This window comes from Atheta coriaria, unplaced genomic scaffold, assembly GCF_025399875.1.
Source record: "Atheta coriaria isolate IRGN ID8LTWV9N9 unplaced genomic scaffold, Caltech_Dcor_3.1 hic_scaffold_9_pilon, whole genome shotgun sequence".
NCBI classification, from domain to species: Eukaryota; Metazoa; Arthropoda; class Insecta; order Coleoptera; family Staphylinidae; genus Dalotia; species Dalotia coriaria.
The window spans coordinates 12986231-13011724 of NW_027045451.1; the positions used below are offsets into that span (position 1 = coordinate 12986231).

Genomic DNA, 25494 nt, shown 5'->3' on the forward strand with positions numbered 1-25494 from the left:
GTATACAGCACAACAAAGTTTAATTTGAATTTTTAAGCGGACACTGTTCCTCGTGTCTCCGCACAGCGCGCGATCAAGAGAAGCGCAGGGAAAGCGCTTTTATTTGCATAATTCATACACTTTCCGAGGCTTCAACTTAATGAAAAGTTATTCAAACTTTTACGTTGCATCATGCGCGTTTGCGCGTTTTCAACGACGTCAGTCTCCACGAAAATGAAAACAAAAATTCATATAAAACAACAGGCCGCCGTGCTCTCGAATGCCGGCATACGTTACCTCGAATAAAAGTTTCACCTTTGGAATTAAACCTGCAATTTCTTTGGTGGAATTTGTTTCACACAAAGCAACTCGAAGTTATTCCGGCAGTAGATTTTAAATTTTTTAAACAACAGTTTATGCAACTATGATTCACTACGTCTTCATACCGTGGTAGAAGAGTAATTATTTTCTGGAACATCGAAAGCATTTAACAAGGTGGAAAAGTTAATTTTCCGTCCAGGCGAACAATGAAAGAATTAACTTCCTCGCGTGCATGTTTCATTGCATTGTGTTAGTTTATCACATTATCCTTCGGGCGTTCTGTTCCCGACTGAAACTAAAAGGGCAATAAATACACTATTGGAAAACTATCGAGAGCGTGAAAAAATCGAACGACCATGTAATCCGTTTCGATCTAAAACACAACCGAATACGTAACATCGGCCCATAAATTTTAGGGACGGTCGGAAAAACCGATTCGTATCACACATGATATGTTACGCAATTTTTGCTACTCTCTAAAATTGTAGTGGAGCTTTCGTTGATAGATTTGAACAAGCGTTGTGTTTTTTTGTTCGTTGCGAGTTTACAAAAGCTTCGATTCGAATCAGAATCATGTCATTGGGTAAAGATTTACGACAAATGTTCTATGGTTTTTGCCTCTCAAACTGATATTCCAGAAATTTTGCTACTTTACTCGACGACGTCGACGTTCGCACAAGTTGCACAAGTCTTCTATTTTTAATGCAAGCAAATGGGCGCTAAGGGCACGGAATAGATCTGCATTTTGTTGATGCTGTACTCCAACAAATTGCTCCGTAACGCCCCTTGAAAAGTTTATAAACCTTTGCCGCCTTGCAAGATTCGACTCGCTCGTCTTTTGTTATTACACTTGTGTACACAAGCGCTTGGCATTAAGCAAATCTAATATGAAACGTACACTGGTTTGTTTTCGAGCTTGTTTTGTTCTTGCTGTTGTGCCAATCCGGAATCGCACGGACGCGGCACAATCTCGTTTTGAATGTTAAAATGAATGAAACTGAACATGGCGCACAGCCGGACTGAAATATTGTCTGCAATTATCTCACGCAGGCAAATTTTAATGCAGGAAGCCTTCCTTTGGAATTCTATCTGCATGTAGCCTACATCCTACTTCCGTATGATATCTGCATTTCACGTCACCAAGCGCTGATTTATAAGCTTCCAAATGAAAACACGTAACTTTTTGTTTTTCCAGGCGAGGTTCAGATAAGTGGATATCCGGGACGAATAATTGTGACTGAACCAAAAGATACCTTGCAGCCGAGCATTACCGCCGGAAAGTACAATGCCCGCCGGGTGGGACTAGGTGATGACGTGACATTACCATGCGTTGCCCAAGGATACCCAATACCCAGCTATTATTGGAAAAGGAAGCTGCAAGGACAGAGAGTACCTGTTGCACTGGGAGAGAGACTAACCATGCTTACAGCAGGTCTGCTTAAGATCTCGAAGGTAAAACACGTCACAACCATTCGTTATTTTCGTATACGTTGGCGTGAGCTTCGTCTTGTCCCAATGGGATAGTCGATTTTATTACAACGCATAAAATGCCTTTTCAAGTTAGCGTGGAACAATGAACCGCCGGGTGTGCAACTATGCGCCATTGCACTTCCGATATTAAAATTGTTGGAGCAGACTTATGGAAGTCGTTTATCAAGTCAGCTCAAATTCATAATTAAATTGCGCGAATATTGTGCACGGTAACCACCACTCAGACTCGTGTAATTTATAATTATTACAGGTGCGGCTAGAAGATCGCGGTGTGTACGAATGCTATGCAAACAATTCGGCGGGTGAAGAAAGCGTTGAGGTGACGCTGGAAATAACAGCGTCCCTAACGGCTCACGTACAGCCACAAGTACAAGTTGTCGACGTGGGCAAGGAAGCCAGCTTCCAATGCATTGTGGGGGGCTATCCAATCTCACAGATTAGTTGGATGCACAACGGCAAACCGATTGCGCCGGATAATCGTGTAGAGGTGATGGTGGAACCGCCACGCTTGACCATTCGGCAATTATCGAAGGACGATCGAGGCATGTACCAGTGTATTGTGAGCAACAACTGGGATCAGGCACAGGCGACCGCCGAGCTTGACATGGGTGACGCTGGACCGGAACTCGTATACTCCTTCTCCGAGCAAACGTTGCAGCCAGGGCCGACGGTATCGCTGAAATGCGTTGCGTCCGGAAATCCACCGCCACAATTTACATGGACCTTGGACGGCTTTCCAATACCGGACCATCCCCGTTTCCTCGTCGGGCAATATGTAACTATCCAAGACGATGTCATTAGCCACGTGAACATTTCTCACATTAAAGCTGAAGATGGCGGAGAATACACTTGTATAGCAGGAAATAGTGTCGGCAAGATTGCGCACAGTGCTCGTGTTAATGTCTTTGGTCTACCGTTTATTCGACAAATGCCGAAAATTACGGGTATTGCGGGATCTAGTCTGATTATTAAATGCCCAGTTGCCGGATATCCAATTGAAACTATCACATGGGAACGCGAAGGCCAGACTTTGCCAGTTAACCGCAGACAAAGAGTGTACGCAAACGGAACTTTAGTTGTTGAGCAAACACAACGAAAAGAGGACGCAGGGACTTATACATGCCAAGCACAGAATCGACAGAGAAACTCGTCCAGGCGAGACGTCGAAGTTCAAGTTATCGGTAAGTCAATAAAATCATGCCCCTTTCAAATCTACTAACTCGCTGTGCTCAGCTTCAAATTCAAGTCAGTGAAAAACTTTTTCCTTGTTACTTTGTTCCCTCAGTTCCACCTAAGATATTACCCATAAATCCGATGACGGATCTGCTACGTGAAGGAATGCGCGCGGCGATAACGTGCGTAATAATGGAGGGTGATTTGCCAATAACCTTCCGATGGGAGCGGAATGGCAAACCGGTTTCTAACAACGTCGTTCTCGGCACGGTCGTAAGAAGAATCGATGAATTTTCATCGTCACTTATTATCGAGCAAGTATCGTCAACACACAGTGGCAATTACACTTGCATTGCAAGCAACGTCGCTGGTGCCGAACGTTATGGTGTACCATTGACAGTTAATGGTAGCTATTCACATCGGCAAAGTATTCACACAAGGCTATTTATTATTGTTATTTTTCTTAGTACCGCCACGTTGGACAGTGGAGCCGGTGGATTCAAATGTTGCCGCAGGGCAAGAAGCAACATTAAACTGCCAAGCTGCTGGATATCCCACACCTGCCATAACATGGAAACGGGCTGTTGGTAAGTTGGCAAACAAACATAGAAATACATTTAACTTTTTGTTGGTGTTACTTCTAGGAAGTCAACCAGGCGAATATAAAGATTTTCTCTTTGAGCCAAATGTGCAACAGCAATCAAACGGCTCTCTCACATTTAAGCACATTTCAAAGGAAAACGAAGGACAATACTTGTGCGAGGGCAAGAATAACATTGGTACTGGAGTGAGCAAAGTAATTTTTTTAAAAGTGAACGGTAAAAATGCTAACGATCGTTCTAGACTTTGTGGTTTTATTGAAGTCTTTTTTCAGCACCGGCGTACTTCCCACAGAAAACGAAGCAGATTCAAGTCGTAAAAGGTGAGCATGCACATTTGCAATGCTCTGCGGTCGGCGACACGCCGATGGAGATAATGTGGAAAATGGGCGGTCAACAAATCGTCAGCGATGTCGACCAGCGTTACAGTATTCGAGAGCAGACACTGGTGGAAGGAATGGTCTCCGAGCTGGGCATCGAACGGACAATCAGACAGGACACAGGCGTTTTTACGTGCTCGTCGTCGAACGCATACGGACAAGATGAAATGAACATCCAGTTGATTGTTCAAGAGATACCCGAATTCCCCAAGAACGTGCGCGTTACCGAGCAGCTAAGCAGATCGATCGGCGTTTCGTGGACTCAGCCACACGCAGGAAATAGTCCAATCAGCAATTATATCATTCAATATAAGGAGGGTTTAGGTATGTACTTCAGTTCCGCTTAGTTTGTTGTCGTTTTATGCAAGTGCTAATAAAAATTGCAGATCCCTGGCCGACGCAGCCGTCGAAAGTTTCCGTGCCTGGCTCACAAACATCCACAACAGTTGAGAATCTAAAACCATCACAGATATATCATCTACGAGTATTAGCGGAGAATCGTCTAGGGCTTAGTGAACCGAGTCAGGTAGTTCAAGTGAGTACTCTGGAAGAAGTCCCCAGCGGGGCCCCGTTAGATGTGCGCGCCGAAGCTAAAACATCGTCCGAACTAACGGTTACGTGGGAGCCGCCGTCGAGAGACACGTGGCACGGAAATCTATTGGGTTATCACGTTGGCTTTCAATTAGCAGTCAAGGATTCGAATGATCGAGGCGCACAAAGCTATACGTTCAAGAGCGTCGAAGTACGACCGCATTTTGGCGGCGAGGCGTTGTTACAGGGTCTGAAGAAATACGCGACCTACAATATCATAGTTCAGGTAAATATTTCAGCCCCACATTCATTCGTCTTCGAACGGACAGGTGACGAATATTAATGATTGGTTTGCAGGCGTACAACAGCAGAGGGTCCGGTCCAGCGAGCGAACAAGTGAGCGCTCGGACATTGGAGGACGCGCCATCAGTGCCTCCCGAAAACGTACAGTGCTCTGTTCTCAGTGCTCAAAGTCTTCACATATCATGGGAGCCACCGCAATTGGAGGGCCGCAACGGCATTATCGAAGGCTACAAAGTAACTTATCACTCGATTGGCGAGTGGTTTGGTGAGTTAAATAAATGTCTGTGATTAATGTTCCCTTCGACAATATTAATTACGCTCCGTTACTCCAGATAACGACGATCAGCAAACGAAAGTAATTACTCAACAACGCACAACAATAACCGGCCTCAGAAAATACACCAATTATAGCATTACTGTACTGTCATTTACCGTATCTGGCGATGGCGTGAGATCTGAAGCTGTTTATTGCCACACTGAAGAAGACGGTAAGCTAAAAAATAATGTGCAATTGCCTAAATTTTAGAATTATTTTTTATAATAGTGCCGTCTGCGCCAGCTGAGATAAAAGCCGTTTTGAGCGCGCCAAATAAAATTCTTGTCTCATGGCTGCCACCAAAGTATAGCAACGGTGCCCTGGTGGGATATACGTTTTACATTGGCACGCTTGTGGACGGCCGTGAAGAGGGAACCAATAAGCGGGTGTTGAGCCCGACGACTGAAATGTTTGAGATTACCAAGCAGGACGGCACGACCTCAACGTGCCAATTTTGGGTAACGGCATCCACACGGGTAAGGAAGTTGTAATTAATAATGAATTTCAATCAGGACCGCTTGAATAATTGAACGTCTCTCGTCTGGCCGCTTTATCTGATACAAATTATCTTATACGTTCCAGGTCGGCGAAGGCGAGGGCACGCGTGTAGTGACCGTATCGTTATCGAAAACGGTACCGGGCAGAATAGCGTCATTCGGTCGCGAAGTCGTCAGCGCGTGGAAGCAAGACATTATCCTGCCGTGCAAGCGTGTCGGAATGCCATTGCCGAATCCAATTTGGCGCATAAACGATCAGCCGCTTGAAGTGGGAGGCCGACGCGTCATCACCCCCAATGCAACGCTGGTCATAAAAGACATCCAGAATGTCGACGAAGCAAACTATTCGTGCAGTGTGGAGAATCAGCACGGAAAGGATGAAATTCATTACAGCCTTAAGGTATTGGTGCCGCCAGAAGCTCCGTCACTGACCGTTGTCGATGCCTTCACGGACAGTCTCCACCTGCGATGGTCGGATCAAAAGAATGGCGGCTCTCCTATTCTCGGCTATGTGATCAATTACAAGCGGGATCACGGCGACTGGGAGGAATTGCAAATTTCGGCGCGCACCGACGAGTACATGCTACGGAATTTATGGTGCGGCACGAGATACTCGCTCTACATTACAGCGTTTAATAGGATTGGCACCGGCTTACCGTGCGACATTGTCACAGCGCACACGAAAGGCACAGGTGATTAATAAAGTGTATTTTGTGTCTACCCGCTCAATTCTAATCTCATGCAACTTTACTTTCAGTGCCTGTAAAACCGAAACAATCACAAATACTGACAATGAACGCAACGGTCGTCACCGTGTGGCTAGACTCATGGGGAGACGGTGGTTGTGGCATTTTGTACTTCGTTGTTGAATATCGTGCTGGTCGGCACTCCACGTGGATAATGTCGTCAAACCATGTCAAACCAACGGAAAGAATCTACAGCATATCGGAACTTTGGCCAGCCACAGAATATCAATTGAAAGTCACCGCGCACAATAACGCCGGAGATTCGCCTGCCATTTACAATTTTACCACTCTGACATTGCTCGGCTGTAAGTGACTGCAACATATAACAATGTAGCAACTCTTTGATTAATCATCTGTTTATATTAGTCGCTCCGGAATTATCCCCGCCCGTTTCACATTCCGGTGATCACCCGTTGGCGAGCGCACGAGTTCTTGTTCCAATTATTCTAACACTACTCATCGTCATTGCGCTAATAGCAACACTATTTTGGAGAAGAAGTTAGTATTATAAGTTCACACATACATCCGGTAACTAAGTATATATTTTTGGCTTCACAGAAGTTCGCCTAGATCGTGATCGACAGGTGCGAACACTGGGTGAATCCTCATCTATGGCGCAGATTCAAAACAAGCAGAATCGCGACCAGCAGTATCTGGCGGTTCGCGTAGGGCGTGGTCCGCAGCCGATTGCCGTGGAGGATGCTTACAAAGCGGAGTCGGCCGATTACATCGAAGACATCTGTCCTTATGCAACATTTCAATTATCGAAACCGGCATACAGCGAAAGTTCGTACAGTGGGAATGTCTATAGTGGGCCGTACCATTCGGTACGAGGGTCTTTTGTATATCATGATGTTAAACCTCCACCTATTGATAAGTTTAAGTTAGGACATGTAAGTTTCTCTTATTGTTTTGATTAAGTTACACTCTGTTTACGTATTGCTTTTGCTGATTACTTACGCTTTCTTAAATTTTGTTATTGTTGTTGACTAGATCAAAGTATATGTTTTGAAAGAATTTAACTTGACTTGTATGTTTTATGTTTTATTCTAGAGCAAAGAGCCTGAATACACAAAAGTTAGACGAAAAGGCGGGCGTCTAAGAGACCCGCACTCCGAGAGTCAAGGTAAATGATTAAAGATAGCAAATTGGTATATCTGTCAGATCTGAGTACGTTGTGGGCCATTGCTGCTCGACAGTTGCACACACCCAAATTCATATGCGTGTAATTTGAGAGCCGTGCATAAACAAGACGTCATTTGATCGTTTTCAGAATCAGATAATCTGGGCAGCACTGACTCAGAGGTGAAGAAGATATTAACCCTCCATCTGCCTATTTCAGAGTACGACACCCTGGGCAGCGATTCGGAGGGCGACGGGCGCGCGACCAGCCAAGAATTGATGTCGTTCTCGCATCGAATGCGAGGTAGGTAAGCAGATTCATCAATTTCAGGAGCTAAACATGCGTCCGTCATTGTATCGTTTACAGGTGGGGCGGAAGGATCGAGTTCCTCGTCTGAGACGTCCCCACAAACTGGTAGCATCAATCGCAAGGCTTATCCAACACGGAAGAGCAAGTCCAAGGCGATCCCGATGAATAAACGTCATGTACGCAGCAGCAGCGGCTACTCCAGCCACAATGACGAAACAACTTTTAGTATATCGCACAGCTTCAACGACCGCATACATCCGCCGAGCCGCTTCTCGGACATGAGCGATCCAGAATGCGAAAAGGCTCACAAGCACCGCGGCATGTCCCGGCTGACGCGCGAAGCATTCCAAATCAACGTTTAATTTAAATTGAAAAACCGTAATAATGTGTAAGTATTATTTCGTGGGCCTAAACAAAGAGGGGGATGAATCGATATGCGAACACACGTGTGACACTAGGAATGAATGGCAGGTGCCTTGGAGGGAATTGTTTTGCACCGTTTATCGGCGCAAAACTCTTTCCTACATATAAATGGTTATTAATCTTCCACACACACACAATGGAATGTGCCAAATTCGAGCTTGATAATAAGATGATGTGTATAGAGGCAGTGTAACTGTATGTTATAGATTTTATAGATTGTTACCAATAATGTTATTGCGAACATATGTGGGTCTCACGTTATAGCGTTACGGTGTTATTGTTGTTTTTATCATTGTGACATAATATGTGTGTATATTTGATAAAAACTACAAGGACGCATCACACGAAAACAATTTTAACTAACTGTCATTAATTAATTCATCTTTCCTGTATAACATTCAAGCAACATCGTTTTTGGATATACCTTTTTATTGTACGAATACGAGAATAAGAATGGACAATGTAAACTAATACCAATAAATAAATTGTGGCCAACACACAAATTTTCTCGTTTTTTGATTCCGCTCTCAATCTTTAGTATCTTTTTAAATCTTTGTCATGTCATCTATCATATGTAAAATATCTATATTTACAGAAAGTGCTCAGATACAGTTGATATCAAACATCCTTAGTATGGATACGACACTTCTAGTATCATAAGCGTTTTGTTTTTCAACATAACTGTGCTACTTGCAGGTTGTTGACCTTCGAAATTTAAAATTAAACTGCAGGCATAATATACGATAACACGCATAATCAAAATCAATGAAGAGTCGAGTACATACTTGACACCCTTGGTAAGAGCTCGAAACGCATTCGTTTAGATATCCTATGAATATAAATACTTAACTGAACAGGACAGTACAATAATTCGTTCAAGTCTAGAAGTAAATGAAGACGATGCATAAGCTTTTAATATTTGCATTATTAGTCGTGGGTAGAGTGACTTGCTTAGATAATGGTCTAGCTCTGACACCTCCAATGGGATGGATGAACTGGCAAAGATATCGTTGTGAAACTGATTGTGTTAAGTATCCAGATGAATGTGTTAGGTAAGTGTATACGAATCTGGTTGCACTCTTTAAATGATTCATTTGGTTCTCTCGCAGCGAGAAACTTTTTATGACTATGGCTGACAGAATGGCTGCCGATGGTTATTTAGAAGCCGGATATAATTATATTATTGTTGATGACTGCTGGAGTGCAATGGAACGTGATGAAGAAGATCGTTTAGTGGGTGATCCAATTCGTTTTCCCAGCGGAATGAAGGCATTAGCAGATTATGTAAGGAATCTCAACGGAAAGAAGATTTAATTTTGTTTTAAAGTGTTTCATAATTCCCTAAATGAAATGTGAATTAAATAAATTACAGACACCTATAGGTTTACTCTTTCAGGTGCACAATTTAGGCATTAAATTTGGTCTATATGGAGACTATGGAACATATACATGTGCTGGTTACCCTGGCAGCCTAAATCATTTGGAATTAGACGCACAAACATACGCATCTTGGGGAGTAGATTATGTGAAACTTGATGGATGTTATTCGGATTCGGACACAATGGAAGCCGGATATGCTGAATATGGTAGATATTTAAACGCCACCGGTCGACCAATTGTTTTCTCGTGTAGTTGGCCAGCATATCAAGAAACCGCCGGAGAACACGTAACATATTCAGTTATAATAATATATGAATTATTATTATTGTAAAATAATATTTCAGTCCAATTATGAAGCCTTAAAGAAAACTTGTAACTTATGGAGAAATTATGGTGATATTCAAGATTCTTGGTCTGTTGTTCATGCCATCACCGCGTGGTTTGTACAACATCAAGACCGTTTAGCTCCGCACTCAGCCCCAGGGCATTGGAACGATCCTGATATGTTAATTATTGGCAATTTTGGTCTAAGTCTGGAACAAAGCAGGGCCCAAATGACAATATGGTGTCTAATGGCAGCGCCATTAATTATGTCCGTTGATTTGGTCAATATTACACCGGCAATGAAAGATATTCTCTTAAACAAGGAAGCGGTGGCAATTAACCAGGACGCGTTAGGAATTCAAGGCGAAGTGATCATATATACGAATAGTATTCAAGTATGGCGTAAACCAATTATGTTCCAAGGTAGTGATAAAGAAACATCATACGCCCTTGGTTTTATTAGTTATCGCGATGATGGGGTTAAATATGCAATGGAGTACACCCTGGAAGAGCTAGGTTTAAATAATCCTAATGGATATGACATACTGGTACAAAAGTTTAAATGTTAAATTTGATATAAATTATTGCAATTTAAAATTTGTTTTAGGATGTTTTTACTGGTATGGAATGGACTGCTACAAGTAAAATCAAAGTGCGAGTTCCTCCGAGTGGTATGTATTTAAGCTTTGCTTGTTTTTAAATAAACTATAAACAATACCATTTTCTAGGTGCTGTTTTCTTGAAAGCAACTGTGAGATGAACAATACAATGAGGTGCTATTAATCTGTTACTTTAAAAGTTCTTTTAATACATTGTTACTATTTTTTTATCGTATACGCAAAATAAATAAAAACTAATCAAACCAGTTTTGCCATATAAGTCAAATCGTCTACAACTTTCCATAGTATCGTCTAAGGTGTTCCTATGTATCTATGAAGTTGTCGTCTCAAAGATTTTATTGCAACTGATGTAAAACTGAATTTTATGTTTTGATATATTAGAAGTTAGTTGTCTGTTCCATATCTTCAGATGCAACAGTTTAGAATCAGGCCGTTCGAAGTTTTGTTTTGCCCTTTAAAAATTAGCATTTTCCCAATAAAATTGAAAACATAGTGTAAAAAACGTCCTGTATCACTTGAATAAATTGATTTTCCTGGAGTTTTTCAGAGTCGTATTAATGTTCAACAGACCCTCTTCACGATGCATTTTATTTCAGCAATCTCGGCCCTTTTGAAGTGCCCTGAAATGCCTTTCAAAAGTTGGCAATTTTATGAAAATTTGTAAACCTGGTATGGAAATCGCCCTGTTCCGGGTGAACTAACTGATTTGTTTAAAGTTTCTCAACGTCATATTAAATTTCGATAGTCCCTCTACACTACTTATACCTTTTTAACTTTATTAATGTTTTGTACAGTAAATTTTATTTTTGGATGAATAACAGATTCGAACTTTTTTGTTAAAATATTTTCGGTCAAAGAACAAAGTCAAACTTATTTTTCTAAAAAAATTTGTTTGATTAACAGGGTCGGACTTTTATGTTAAAATATTTTTGTTCGAGGAACAAGGTCAAACTTACTTTCTTAAAATATTTTCGGCCGAACAACAGGGTCGTCCCTTTTTGTTAATTTTTTATTGGTCGAAGAATAGGGTCAAACTTGCTTTCTTAAAATAATTTCGGTTGAACAACAGGATCGGACTTTTATCTTTAATTTTTCCCGGGAATCTTTAAGTTCTGTTTTCGGATTCGGATAGATAAGTTAATTCTATACCGATTATTTTAGTAACTTTTTTTTGCTAGCATTTACCGTTTAGGCTCTATTTGCAATTTTAATAAAAAAATTATGTAATTTGTATAGCGACAAAATCAGACTTTGTTAGGGTTATTATTATCAAAAAGGATTATTTTAGAACAAAATTTTATTAAGACAAAGTATGTAGAATCACATGTTCTTCTATATTTGGTAATAAAAAGTTGTAATTTTTATATTTTGTTTTTCGCACTTACCTTAAAAATCATTAGAGATAAAGAAAAACGGGTTTCATATTCGTATGTAGAATTAAATTTTACATTATTTATTTATTTATTTATTTGTTTATTTAACGCCGCTCGGCAATTATACATAATAATTTACATAAAAAAAAAGATATAAAATATGATAATTTTACAACATAATGAGATCGTGTCTAAACAAAACAACCAAAATGTCAGATAATCATACCAGCACTAACTTTCGCGCAGCACACTTCACAGCATTGTTCGATACACTATACAGCTCCATCATCGCCGCATATTCATTGATTGTAGACGAAATCCTATACAGTGGCGCTCGTGTAGAGAAGCCAGACTTGGCCCTTGGTATGGAAAGTACCCTTGGTACTCTCAAACTGGTGTTTGGCACGACGAAATCCAGTAACTCTATTAGGTCAGGAACATCCAGAAGGCCATTGATAAGATTTGCACCGAAGCATAGGGTCAAGTATTTTCTCCTACTGGCCAGCAGGTTGCAGCCTGTATATTCGTACCCTTGTTGACGATTCATAATTATATTTCTACAACTATTCCGGTATCTCATGTGCCTGATGAATTTTTGTTGTACCTTCTCAAGTTTTTCCATTTGATGGTTGTGAATCGGATCCCATACTACACACCTATACTCCATAATCGGTCTCACAAGTATATTGTACACAAGTACATATTATACAACATGTTAAAATTTACAGTTATTAACACTTTTGTATTAATTAAAAAGGGCAGTAACTTAAAAACTAATTAAGATAGCGCCACCAAACCTGGATTAATGGATTTCTGGCATTGTTTTTCATAAGTTTGGAAAGTTTGGGGAACATTGGAGAGGTAGTTTTATTTGATCAGTTTTGAATTTACCACCGATTTTTCGAAATATTGATGTTATCGGAAAACTGACTTCATACCTTTCATCCCCTTGTACAACTCAATCAATTAACGTTATCGATTTTCTTCTAGCGTAAAAAAATATTTTTGAGCCCAAAAAGAGTGAAGTGTAACCTCTTGATCTTTTTGAGAGGTCTTTGGTCAACTTTGGAAAATCGAAAAACTAAATCTGCTATTTTATAGATCCATATCACGGCATGAACAAAATGAAGAAAGTTTTTTTCTAACTTTTTACATTCTAAGAAAATTGTGGTGGAACATTTTTTAGGCATATGTTATATTTGAAAGTTTTTAAACGTTATCTTTCCTAAAATTTCATACTAAGCATTATAGTGTTTTCGGTTTTTGTTTATCACATCTAGTTCTAAAATAAACGTTTTACTTATTGACATCTACAGAAAAAATCCTTAGAGTTATGAAGTGAAAATTTATTTAAATTGGATAACTATGAGCACCTCTTCACAATGGAACAGTTTGTATTTATTATTATACTACAAATAATTATACTAGTCAGCCGAATATCATGCGCATCCACCATTTTTGTCATAATTCATAACTATTTTCAAAAAAAAAACTTACTGTTTATCACTAATTATCAAACAGGACAATTTAATAGGTGCAAATATTTTAATACATAATTTTAATTCAGTCCTCAAGTTATGTGATCTTTACAAGGCAATAAGGCCTAAACCTAGAATGCTAGGAGAAAATATTACAAAGATTAATTACTCAAATTTAAGAATACTTGGGTTGTGGTAATAATATTGTGCAACATTTTTAAGTTATAAATGGATTTTAACTGAGAGAGTTTTAATCTATTTGCACTGAGTTTTGTAGTTGTCTAGGCAAGTATTTTAGAGTAAAAGCCCGTGACGGCCAGACTTTTGTCATTTTAGGAAAGATGGAAATGTTTCTATGTGTGTACCCAACACCGCAAAGAACAATCCCCAATTATGAAACCTGGATCGTGGTTCCTTTGGCAGTTAAGAGCCAAAGATGTACCAATTATGATGTCAAATTCGTTATTTTCGCAAACTCCATTTTTGCATATTTTATTCATAACATTATTATAACATGCGCTGCTCATTGCCTGCCACTTGGTATGGTTCCAACCCCAGCGAGTGCGTTTTTAAGATAAAAACGCGCGAAGATTTTTAGTCGAAAAGGACCACTTAGTGACATCTCGAAATAACCTTAAAAGTATCATTTGAATTCAACTTTTTGTTTATTGAATCGTTCATGGTTGTGATGTGGGAGTGAATGTACTAAATGACAAAAACTATAAAAATTATGTTATGCTGTTTATAGATGAATGAACTAATTTACTTAATTTGAGATTTTTATTGCCATAATATTATAGTTTAAGAGATTCTCGACACTATCCTTATTTTTCAATCGTCCTAAACCCTTAGAAAGTGCCCTAAAATGTACTATTATTAATCAAAAAAATTAACGTTCTTGCTGTTTCTCCGACCCCAATTGTCCATCAAGAGACTCTCTCTAATATGCGTATTCATAAAACCCTCACCACCGTTTGCTAGTGCCCTAAAATATCATTCTAAAAGTAGCATTTCTCAAAAAAATGATTCGAATGTCTTTGATTTAAAATGTATTTCAGAATTTGAAATTACTTATTTGTATGGGATAGCGTTAGACTGAAGATCTATAGGTCACTGGTTCAATCCCTAGCTCGGGCACGTTGTTTTTGACAGAGATTTATCGTAATACTGGAAAATTCCGTTTTTATTGTGGTCTGCAAAATAACACCCAATATCACCCGAACTATATGACTTTTTTATAATTTGCTCCAATGTTCCAGAGTATTTTTTAGAAAGTGGCATTTTTCATAAAGTTTATAAGAATGGGGTAGAAAATACCCTGTATTTCGTGAACGAATTGACATTTTAAAAATTTGTTGCCGCCATAGTAAAGCTCGAGAGTTTCTCTATACAATACAAACTTTGTACATTTTCTAGCCTTTTTAGAAGTGCACCAAAATTCTCTTTAAAGTTTGACATTTTTCAATAAAATTAAGATCATGGCGCGCAAAACACCCTGTATAATTGACTTTCTTAAATTTTGTCACCGCTATTTTAAAGTTCAAAAGTCTCCCTACACCGTACATATCTGTTCAATATTCTATCGTATCTGAAAGTGTCCTAAAATGCCCGTAGAAAATTGGCAATTTTCAAGAAAATTGCAGATATGGTGTGTAAAACACTTTGTATTTTATGAACTAATTGACATTTTTAAAGTTTGCCACGGCAGATTTAAAGCTCAAAAGTTTCCCTATACAATACAATCCTTTTCGATCTTCTAATAGTTCCGGAAGTGCCCTAAAATGCCTCTTATAAATTGGCATTTTTACAAAATATTGAAAACATGGTGTGGAAAACACCCGGTACCTCGCGACCTAATCTACTTTTTTAAAGTTTGACACCGTTATTTTGAAGTTCGAAAGTATCTCTACCCGATGCATATTATTACAATCTTTCAGCCCTTCTGGAAGTGCCCTAAAATGCCATTCAAAAATTGGCATTTTTCAAAAAAATTGAAAACATGCTGTTTAAAACACCTCGTATCTTGGGAACTATTTGACTTTTTTGAAGTTTTTAACAGCCATCTTAAAGTTCGAAAGTTTCTCTACGCGATCCATATCTTTACCACCCCCTAACCCTTTCAGAAGTGCCCTAAAAAGCACTCTGAAAATAGACATTTTGTCACAAAAATTTAATTTTTTGGTCAAATAACAGGGTCGAACTTTTTTGTTAAAATTTTTTTCGGTCGAAAAACAGGGTCGAATATAAAAAAAAAATTTAGGTCGAAAAACAGGGTCAAATTTTTTTTTTAATTTTCTTTGCTCACAGAATAAAATCGAATTTTTTTGATCGAATAACAGGGTTGAACTTTTTTCTTAATTTCTTTTTTGGCTTAAACAACAGAGTCGAACTTTTTTCTTAAAATTTTCGCGTCGAAACATTAAATTAAAAAGTTGGAATTTTGAATTCCTAAACGATATAACAGTAATTTTTTAATTTAATAAAAGTTATTAATTATGAAAAAAATGGCGGAGGCGCCTGACATTTAAAAAAGTTGTTAATTAAATATTGAGAACTACCTCATTGCGTGGGCTCGTAATGATAGAATTTAAACTATTTTTCTCCTAATACCAGTAAGGAATTTTCTAGTAAATCTCATTTAGTAAAATGAGAACTCCCATCGAGAATAAGAATCAATTATCTCAGGATCTAATAGAGATAAACAAAAACCAAAAACGCCCCGATGTTCAGCATCAAATCCTAGATAGGATATCATTTAAAAATTTTGAAATATAACATGTGCTTAAAAAAACTTCCGCCGCGATTTTCTCGGAAAATAATAAAGATAGAAAAAAAATTTCTTCATTTTGTTCATGCCATGATATGGATCTATAAAATGGCAGATTTAGTTTTTCCATTTTCCAAAATTGACCAAAGACCTCTCAAAAAGATCAAGAGGTTACACTTGACTCTTTTTGGACTCAAAAAAATTTTTTCAAACTAGAAGAAAATGGAAAACGCTAATCGATTGAGTTTTTCAAGGAGATGAAAGATATCAAGTCCGTTTTCCGATAACACCATTATTTCGGAAAATAAATGGTAAATTCTAAACTAATCAAACACAACCACTTCTCCGATTTTCCCAAAATATTTCCAATTGGAGTAAGACATTGCCTGGATTCCATTAATCCAGGTTTGGTTGCTTTATCTTAATTAGTTAACAAGTTATTAACCATTTTTAATTATTACATATGTGTTGATAAGTGAAAATTTTAACGTGTAATATAATATGAAATTTAATTCTACATACGAATATGAAAACCGTTTTTCGCTACCTCTAATCGTTTTCATGATAAGGATTAAAAACTGGTATTTAATTTGTATATATTTAATGATCGTAACTATCAAAACGCTTTAATAACTTTAAAACAAAATTTTATTAAGATAAAGTGTGATTCTACACGTGTTCTTCAATATTGAGTAATAAAGAAGTCAAATTTCCAATTTTTATTTTTTGCGTGGGAAATGATGAAGAAAACGTATAAACCAGTTTATTGCCTTTATCTTGAAAACCATTAGAGATAACGAAAAACGGTTTTCATATTCGCATGTAGAATTAAATTTCAAATTATATTACATGTTAAAATTTTCACTTATCAACACTTATGTACTAATTAAAAATGGTTAATAACTTGACAACTAATTATGATAGGGCAACCAAACCTGGATTAATGGAATCCTGACAATGTCTTAATTCAATTGGAAATATTTAGGGAGAATCGAAGAAGTGGTTGTGCTTGATTAGTTCAGAATTTACCATTTATTTTTCGAAATAATGGTGTTATCGGAAAACGGACTTAATATCTTTCATCCCCTTGAAAAACTCTATCGATTAGCGTTTTCCATTTTCTTCTAGCTTAAAAAAAATTTTTTGAGTCCAAAAAGAGTCAAGTGTAACCTCTTGATCTTTTTGAGTGCTCTTGGGTCAACTTTGGAAAATGGAAAAACTAAATCTGCTATTTTATGGATCCATATCACGGTATGAACAAAATGAAGAAAATTCTTTTCTATCTTTATTATTTTCCGAGAAAATCGCGGCAGAAATTTTTTTAAGCATATATTATATTTCAAATTTTTTAAATGTAATCTTATCTAGGATTTGATGCTGAACATCGGGATGTTTTTGGTTTTTGTTTATCTCTATTAGTTCCTGAGATAATTGATTCTTATTCTCGATGGGAGTGCACATTTTACTAAATGAGATTTACTGGAAAATTCCTTACTGGTATTAGGAGAAAAATAGTTTAAATTCTATCATTACGAGCCCACGCAATGAGGTAGTTCTCAAAATTTAATTAACAACTTTTTTAAATGTCAGGCGCCTCCGCCATTTTTTCACAATTAATAACTTTTATTAAAAAAATTAAATTAAAAAATTACTGTTATATTGTTTAGGAATTCAAAATTCCAACTTTTTAATTTAATGTTTCGACGCAAAAATTTTAAGAAAAAAGTTCGACTCTGTTGTTCAAGCCAAAAAAGAAATTAAGAAAAAAGTTCAACCCTGTTATTCGATCAAAAAAATTTGATTTTATTCTGTGAGCAAAAAATTTTTTTTTAAAATTCGACTCTGTTTTTCGACCGAAAAAAATTTTAACAAAAAAGTCCGACCCTGTTATTCGACCAAAAAATGAAATTTTTGGTACAAAAATGTCTATTTTCAAAGTGCTTTTTATCGCACTTCTGGAAGGGTTAGGGGGTGGAAAAAATATGGATCGCGCAGAGAGACTTTTGAACTTTAAGATGGCTGTACAAAAATTCAAAAAAGTCAAATAGTTCTCAAGGTACGGGGTGTTTTAAACACCATATTTTCATTTTTTTTTAAATGCCACTTTTTGAATGGCATTTTAGGGCACTTCCAGAAGGGCTGGAAGATTAAAATAATATGCATCAGGTACGAAGACTTTTGAACTTTGAAATAGCGATGTCAGAGTTTAAAAAAGTCAATTATTTCGCGAGATACAAGAGGTTGTCCACACCATGTTTTAATCTTTTTTGTTTAATGCCAACTTATAAGGGGCATTTTACGGCACTTCCGGAAGGGTTAGAAGATCTAAAAGAAATGTATTGTATAGGGAAACTTATGAGTTTGAAATCTGCCGTAACAAACTATAAAAATGTCAATTAGTTCGCAAAATACAAGGTGTTTTACACACCATGTCTGCAATTTTTTTGAATATTGCCAATTTTCTAAGAGCATTTTAGGGCACTTGCAGAAGTGCTAGAAGATTGAATAGTTATGCACAGTAAAAGAAGACTTTCGAATTTTAAAATAGCGGTGACCAAATTTAAGAAAATCAATTATTTCGCGAGATACAGGGTGTTTTGCGCGCCTTGATATTCATTTTATTGCAAAATGTCAAACTTTAAAGGGAATTTTGGGGCACTTTTAAAAGGGCTTGAAGGTTTACAAAGTATCTATTATATAGAAAAACTCCCGAGCTTTACTATGGTGGCGACAAACTTTAAATATGTCAATTCGTTCACGAACTACAGGATGTTTTCTACCCCATACTTATATACTTTATGAAAAATGCTACTCCTAAAGAACACTTTGGAGCATTTTCAGAAGTGCTAGGGGGTTGCAAATGTATGTTTCGTGTAGGGAAACTCTCTAGCTCTATCATGGCGGTGAGAAACTATAAAAAAGTTATATAGTGCAAGAGTTACTGGGTGTTGTTTTGCAGACCACAATAAAAACAAAATTTTCCAGTATTACGATAAATCTCGGTCAAAAATCCACGTGCCCGAGCTAGGGATTGAACCAACTAAGTTGTCCTTTGGGACTTAAAACCTTTGCGCGTTTTTATCATAAAAACGCGCCGGCTGAGGTTGGAACCATACCAAGTGTCTGACAATGAGCAGCGCATGTTATAATAATGTTGTGAATGAAATATGCAAAAATGGTGATGCTAAAATAACGAATTTGACATGATAATTGGTACATCTTTGTTGGCCTGCCAAAGGAACCACGATCCAGGTTTCAGAATTAGAGATCGTTCTTTGCTGTGTTGGGTACACACATAGAAACATTTTCATATTTCCTAAAATGACAAAAGTCTGGCCGACACGGGCTCTTAGACCATTTATCCTGCATCGGAATATAAATGACATTTTGCTGTCTCAGTGTGCCTGTTCATCGAAATTAGTAAAGTGTGTCGTGCCTGTTGCAAACAAGGAAGCAAGCAATCAACCTAACATACACGTATAGCTAATATAAAGCGTGTAAAAAGATCCGAAAAGAGATGCTTGCTTGAAAATAGTTCATGTTTATACATATAGCGACATCTAGTTGGCGCAGGAGGCACTATACTTCATTATACAACTTGCAAATTTAAGGCGAAGTGATTATTTCAAAAATACTGTATATACTAAATTCTTTAAAAACAAGGTGATGTAATCAAATTGTAAAATGTTAAATTGGTCTAATAGAAAACTGTATTTAGTGAAGCAATATATGTATTGATTTGTATGTATCCCTCTATGAATCTAAAGTCCAACTATCAACATTTGATTTTGTGTTCACAGTTCGAACATACTTTGTTATTAAATATTAAACTTAGGTAGTAACTAATCTACTATTGTAGATAAATCTATTTGTGTCGAGTATTCACTTAAATCACACTTAAAAATGTCTGATAATTATCTTAAGTGCTTGTTGTATCTAGTATAAATATAAAGTTTGCTTTTCTGCTTATCCACTTTTCATTTTATTGCATCTATCATAAAGTAATAATCATAATGTTTAAATTATTTGTTCTTGCAGTAGTAGCTTTTGGTGGAGTTACTGGCTTGGACAACGGATTGGCGCGAACTCCACCGATGGGATGGATGAATTGGCAGCGATACCGATGCGAAACAGACTGTGATAAATATCCTGATGAATGTGTGAGGTACGAATATATATTGCATAATTTTTACTTCTTTACAATATGTTTTTGTTTTCCAGCGAAAAACTGTTTAAAACTATGGCCGATAAAATGGTTTCCGATGGTTACTTGAAAGCTGGGTACGAGTATATAATCGTGGATGATTGCTGGAGTGCAATGGAGCGAGACGAAGAAGATCGGTTAGTTGCTGATCCGATTCGTTTCCCAAGTGGGATGAAAGCACTGGCCGATTATGTATTTTAATTAATTCGTTCATTTTAAAACAAAAGCTTATAATATATTATAATTTAGGTTCATAATTTGGGTTTGAAATTTGGTTTGTACGGTGATTTTGGCACACATACCTGTGCAGGATATCCAGGAAGCATCAACCATCTGGAATTGGATGCTCAAACTTACGCATCGTGGGGTGTGGATTACGTAAAACTGGATGGCTGTTATGCAGATTCTGATATTATGGAAGAGGGTTATGCTGAATATGGAAAATACTTGAATGCAACCGGCCGTCCCATGGTATTTTCATGCAGTTGGCCAGCTTATCAAGAACCACTAGGCGAAGAGGTAAAGTTGTGTAAGACATAAAATGATTTTTTTTAATTGCTTATATTTCTTTAGTCTAACTACGAGGCTCTGAAAAAGACTTGTAACTTATGGCGAAACTATGACGATATTATGGATTCCTGGCAAAGCGTCAACTCCATCACATCCTGGTTCGTTGATAATCAAGACCGACTTGCTCCGCATTCGGGGCCAGGACACTGGAATGATCCGGACATGGTAATTGAATACCTTCAAATAACCTCATAATCAATTTACTAACCGTTTGTGTACCACGCTGTTATATAGTTAATTATTGGCGATTTTGGGCTTAGCTACGAACAAAGTAAAGCCCAAATGACAATTTGGTGCCTAATGGCAGCACCGTTAATTATGTCCAATGATTTAGTCAATATTCAACCCGAATTCAGAGACATCCTCTTGAATAAGAAAGCTTTGAAAATCAATCAGGATGAGCTGGGTATTCAGGGGACCATGAAAGTTTTCAAGAACAATATTGCGGCTTGGGTTAAGCCAATTCTACCACTAAGTTCAACTGGAGAATATTCCTATGGTGTTGGATTTATCAGCTACCGAGATGATGGTATCAAATATCCAATCGATTTTACTTTTGAGGAACTGGGTTTGGACGGGAAATACGGCTACGATATTTTGGTAATATATCTTTAAACAGTAGTAAAACTTAACTTCATATATAAATAATTTTTAAGGATGTTTTCACTGGTGAGTGGGTGGATGATGGTACCGACATAATTTCCGTTCGTGTTCCACCATCTGGTAAAAATATTTAATTTATTTTATTCAATAATTTATTTTAACAAAATATTGATTTCAGGGGCCGTCTTCCTGAAAGCAATCGTAATCTGATAAGCAATACGAAAAGCACAGTGCCTATATTTTATTATTAAGTGTCTAAAATTAAAATTTTGCTAAAACAAAGCGTAATCTTTAAAAAGCATTAGCGATTTAATTGATCATGGTAAAGTTTCGTGAACAACAAAGCTTTCTTTGTACCGTCATTCCATTTAAAGCTTTTAATGCGAATCCTTTTAAATCCAATATGTTTTATAGAAAGGAATTCACTTGCATTCAATTTGCATGAAGTGAACTTCAGATGATTTTAATACATTGTGATGAAATGAATCAAATATTTGACTTGGTCAAGCTATCAAGCCACCATATAACTATTTTATCCTAAGCAAATAAATTGCTAGATGAATATAATGCTATTGCCAATGTAATAGTTGGCAGTCTTCGGTCCTAGTTACATAAGAACTTGCATCAAAGCAAAGGACAAGAAAAGAACGATTGAAAGTACTAGAGGCAACACACTGCGGCTTGCAGAGCGTGAAACTTGAAAGTTTAAATCCCTTAAACAAGTTCGACAAGTGGAATAAACGGCGGCGGTCTATTCGTACGTTGTATGGCAATAATGAGTGAATTATCAGCGATATTAGAGTGTCTAATTGCGAGCGCACAAAAAAAGGCACACTGCCTCGATTCGCCGGCTTCCTTCCTACGCCCGCGCGTCACCATTCCGAGCCATTTCCCCCCACAATCGCTTCTCCTCGCCACGCCGAATGAACCGATTACGAGTGCTTCATTCTCGCCGCCACCCGCCAACCGTTCCATTCTTCCTGCACGCAAAGACGCGAAATCGCCGGCTACAAAGAATCCATTTTAAAATTATAAAAGAAATTGGCAATTTGTATCAATTCGACACAAAACCCTCACATCCTGCGATTCAACTATCCGCGCTCAACCGTCTCCCCCATTCACCACCTCATCATCTAGCACTTTCGATCTTAAGTATGGAAGCTTCCAGCATGCAAGCTTACTCGATACTTTTGAAATTTCCATTTACCATCAGTGTGTGATTCTGACAAGTTACGTTGTAGCGTGCGCACGGAAACAATAATAAATGCGTCAAATGATGTAAACGTAATTAAATCGACTAATCAACGGCGCAGCGCACACGGGGGACCTGCGCTCCTACGCCAGACCTATCACGAGCACGCTAGTTAGAGGTTTTGTGCCGGTTAATCAATCTCCAGTTTTTGGTTAGTTAAGAGCTCATAAAGGAGCTCGCGTGGATGCAGACGTCAGGTTTATAGCATGATAATAAGTAATGAGCGGGTTATTAGCGGGCGCAGATGTCGTTGACGGCACCCGCGGTGCAGTGCGGTTCTCTTCATATTCCCCTTCCGTTTCTCTCCGCAATTATTATTCATTCAACGCATAATGACAATTACTGTCCACGAAACACAAATTTTTACTTTAGAGATATTTTGAAAACATCAAAAGTCTAATTTTTTACCCCGACAAATCTTACCAAATCTCGCCGACATTTAATTTGCCGGCTTTGCGTACATTGTGTTTGCTTAGAGGGTTCGACACCTCAACACATTCAGTTTTGTACGCGATGAATAGAATCTCGGGTGAAAGCACATCGCAGCCTGGCCACTTTATGCTAGTCAGCAATTTTCGCATTCAATCGAACACGATTTACACTAGGGAGATATAAATACACCCTTGACTGATATTAAATTTGAATTACTCACTTTAATACGAACGCGGCAAGCTTTCATTGCGCGAAACGCTATGGAGGTGATGCACACACGCACGCGAGGGCCAAAAGATCCACGAGTGCAGTGCATACAATGCGAGCAACCTATTACGAACGCGACGAGTTCATATTCCATTTTAATATGCGGCCAAATGTTGAAGAGGATCTAATCCCAAATTAATAACCGTCGATTTGTTTGGAATCAGTCACACACAGCAAGTGTGTCGCAAAGTTAAAGCACGCGCACCTTAACTATACGTGTATAATGAATAATATCCATCTCTTGTATTTTAAGCAAGTAGAGATATCAAAGTAGCAAAAACATGAATATTTTTACGAATGAATGATAGCGATTGATTTCGAAATTAATATCGAAATCAGTTTAATATCGCAATTGGAGTTTCCGAGCGCATCCGTTCGAAGCGCCGACATATATGAGTTCCGACTGATAATTCACAATTACGCGCGTGCTCGCGCTGACACCTGTATGCAGTGTAATTGTTTGGAATTGCTGCAATGCCGTCGCCATGGTGGCGTCTAACCGGGCTCGCGCAAACAATAGCAACTTTCAACAATACGGCGCGCGCGCTTTTCGCTGGCAGGCGCATAGCGACGCGTGAGAGATCAAAGTCAAGCGCGATGTCAATTCAATATAATACAATTATTATTAATTTCGACGAAAATTATTAAATCAGACTGAATGCGACGCCGAGACATTCACCCGCTTGTGGGAGATAATTGCATTCCAATACAGAATACAAAATACTACGCACAACAAAGGTGTTACTAAATTGACGAGTTGATATTGTATTACAACATTTTAATGAAAACGTTAAATATTTACTATCTATTAAATTTTAAAACCAAAAACTTAAACTTAAGTTGTATACAATTATAGAATTCAATTTATTACCATAAATCTACTTTGGCAGCTTTATCGACATTTTTGTAGATTTTGAACGTTCTACATGCCAATATTTGTAAATAAACCCAAATTAGTTTGAAATTTTTATCGTGATGCTGCGTTTTGTGTGAATTTATCATTCGCTACTTTGTCCCGGAAATGTTTAATAAAAATGTAATTCGTTTTTACTCTCTTGTTCTAGACATAGTAGGTATGTGTCAATTCTATCAATAAGAATTGCAATTTTATATTAAAGAAATTAATTATATAAAGAATTGCTAATAATGCACTTCAGAGCGCCATCTCGGATTCAACTATTTAACTATAACTATGATTGAATATCAATGCCAACTTTTATCATATAGAAAAGAGCTGTCTTTAGGGTTTTCCCGGCAATTATTCAAATTTTTCTCGCCTTAAAAAACATCCTTGAACTTTAACAAACATTTAAAAAAAGAATTGGCCAAATTGGTCTAGGAGTTGTTTAGTTATGCGCTTACCAACAGATTTTGCGATTCATTTTTATATTATAGATTATAGCTACAAAACTACGAATTATAAATTAATTAATATAAGTACATTTACAATTTTATGTAATAGGTTGTAAGTAGAGTGTAGATAAGCACGTGATAAAGTACAAAATTAAAAACTATATCATTTCAAGTAGTTTAATAACTTAGAACAATATAATGTATTCCTAAAAGTTGAATAAATTGAAAATTGGCAGTAAGCAGTATCATTATTCGTAAAACATAAAAATCAATTAATAATTAAAATTATTTCTTTGTCTCATTATATCTCAATTGATTTTAATATACATATACTCATATTTGCATTAATGCTTACAATACCACTCATTCCTAAATGTGTAGGTACTTATTCCAATTTAGCGCGGAAACTATTTCAATTTAGTAAGTTGGTCACAACAACTTTAATAGCGCTAAACGCCAAATTTGATTGTTTTTTGCGCCTTATTTCATAAAGTGTTATTAAGAAAGTGTTAAAGCTATAAAAGTTTTCGATTGTAAAAACGTTTTGCGCTTTACAATTACAGTTACAGCGCGCGCAATTGCGTTTAGTTGCCAAACGACAAGTTTTGAACTCGATTCCGAAATTAACTTTCTAAACTCATTACTTTTTAATTTTTACTAAACAGCAATAATCACGTGTA

General features: G+C 37.5%; 4 protein-coding genes across 10 annotated transcripts in view; 3 read left to right on the plus strand and 1 right to left on the minus strand.

Annotated features, from left to right (window-relative positions):
- Dscam4 (Down syndrome cell adhesion molecule 4) overlaps positions 1 to 8694 on the plus strand; it is a 50555-nt gene extending 41861 nt beyond the window's left edge. Inside the window, exons 5-21 of one of the 7 annotated variants that reach the window (XM_065311937.1) lie at positions 1496 to 1752; positions 2042 to 2972; positions 3077 to 3370; positions 3432 to 3551; positions 3609 to 3782; positions 3839 to 4267; positions 4330 to 4760; positions 4832 to 5057; positions 5110 to 5265; positions 5322 to 5569; positions 5676 to 6282; positions 6348 to 6641; positions 6703 to 6834; positions 6895 to 7229; positions 7390 to 7462; positions 7610 to 7762; positions 7826 to 8694. In XM_065311937.1, the coding sequence (XP_065168009.1) occupies positions 1496 to 1752; positions 2042 to 2972; positions 3077 to 3370; positions 3432 to 3551; positions 3609 to 3782; positions 3839 to 4267; positions 4330 to 4760; positions 4832 to 5057; positions 5110 to 5265; positions 5322 to 5569; positions 5676 to 6282; positions 6348 to 6641; positions 6703 to 6834; positions 6895 to 7229; positions 7390 to 7462; positions 7610 to 7762; positions 7826 to 8130 (5165 nt within the window). In that variant the 3' untranslated portion in view covers positions 8131 to 8694. Of the gene's footprint in view, positions 1 to 1495; positions 1753 to 2041; positions 2973 to 3076; positions 3371 to 3431; positions 3552 to 3608; positions 3783 to 3838; positions 4268 to 4329; positions 4761 to 4831; positions 5058 to 5109; positions 5266 to 5321; positions 5570 to 5675; positions 6283 to 6347; positions 6642 to 6702; positions 6835 to 6894; positions 7230 to 7389; positions 7463 to 7609; positions 7767 to 7825 lie in introns of all 7 variants that reach the window. The other 6 variants (XM_065311941.1, XM_065311940.1, XM_065311942.1 and 3 more) reach the window with 6 other exon arrangements.
- A 338-nt stretch (positions 8695 to 9032) lies between these two features.
- LOC135798618 (alpha-N-acetylgalactosaminidase-like) lies at positions 9033 to 10761 on the plus strand. The gene is made up of 6 exons (XM_065311494.1): positions 9033 to 9243; positions 9301 to 9475; positions 9588 to 9857; positions 9916 to 10443; positions 10503 to 10566; positions 10624 to 10761. The coding sequence occupies exons 1-6, from the start codon at positions 9083 to 9085 to the stop codon at positions 10653 to 10655; spliced, it is 1230 nt and encodes a 409-aa protein (XP_065167566.1). The 5' UTR covers positions 9033 to 9082; the 3' UTR covers positions 10656 to 10761.
- Positions 10762 to 12108: 1347 nt separating this feature from the next.
- Positions 12109 to 12555, minus strand: LOC135798004 (uncharacterized). Its single transcript, XM_065310647.1, has one exon. The coding sequence runs from the start codon at positions 12553 to 12555 to the stop codon at positions 12109 to 12111; it is 447 nt and encodes a 148-aa protein (XP_065166719.1).
- Positions 12556 to 20096: 7541 nt separating this feature from the next.
- Positions 20097 to 21792, plus strand: LOC135799172 (alpha-N-acetylgalactosaminidase-like). Its single transcript, XM_065312193.1, has 7 exons — positions 20097 to 20298; positions 20355 to 20529; positions 20587 to 20856; positions 20911 to 21072; positions 21142 to 21507; positions 21564 to 21630; positions 21689 to 21792. Exons 1-7 carry the CDS (start codon positions 20147 to 20149, stop codon positions 21718 to 21720), a joined length of 1224 nt encoding a protein of 407 aa, XP_065168265.1. The 5' UTR covers positions 20097 to 20146; the 3' UTR covers positions 21721 to 21792.
- Positions 21793 to 25494: the final 3702 nt, after the last annotated feature.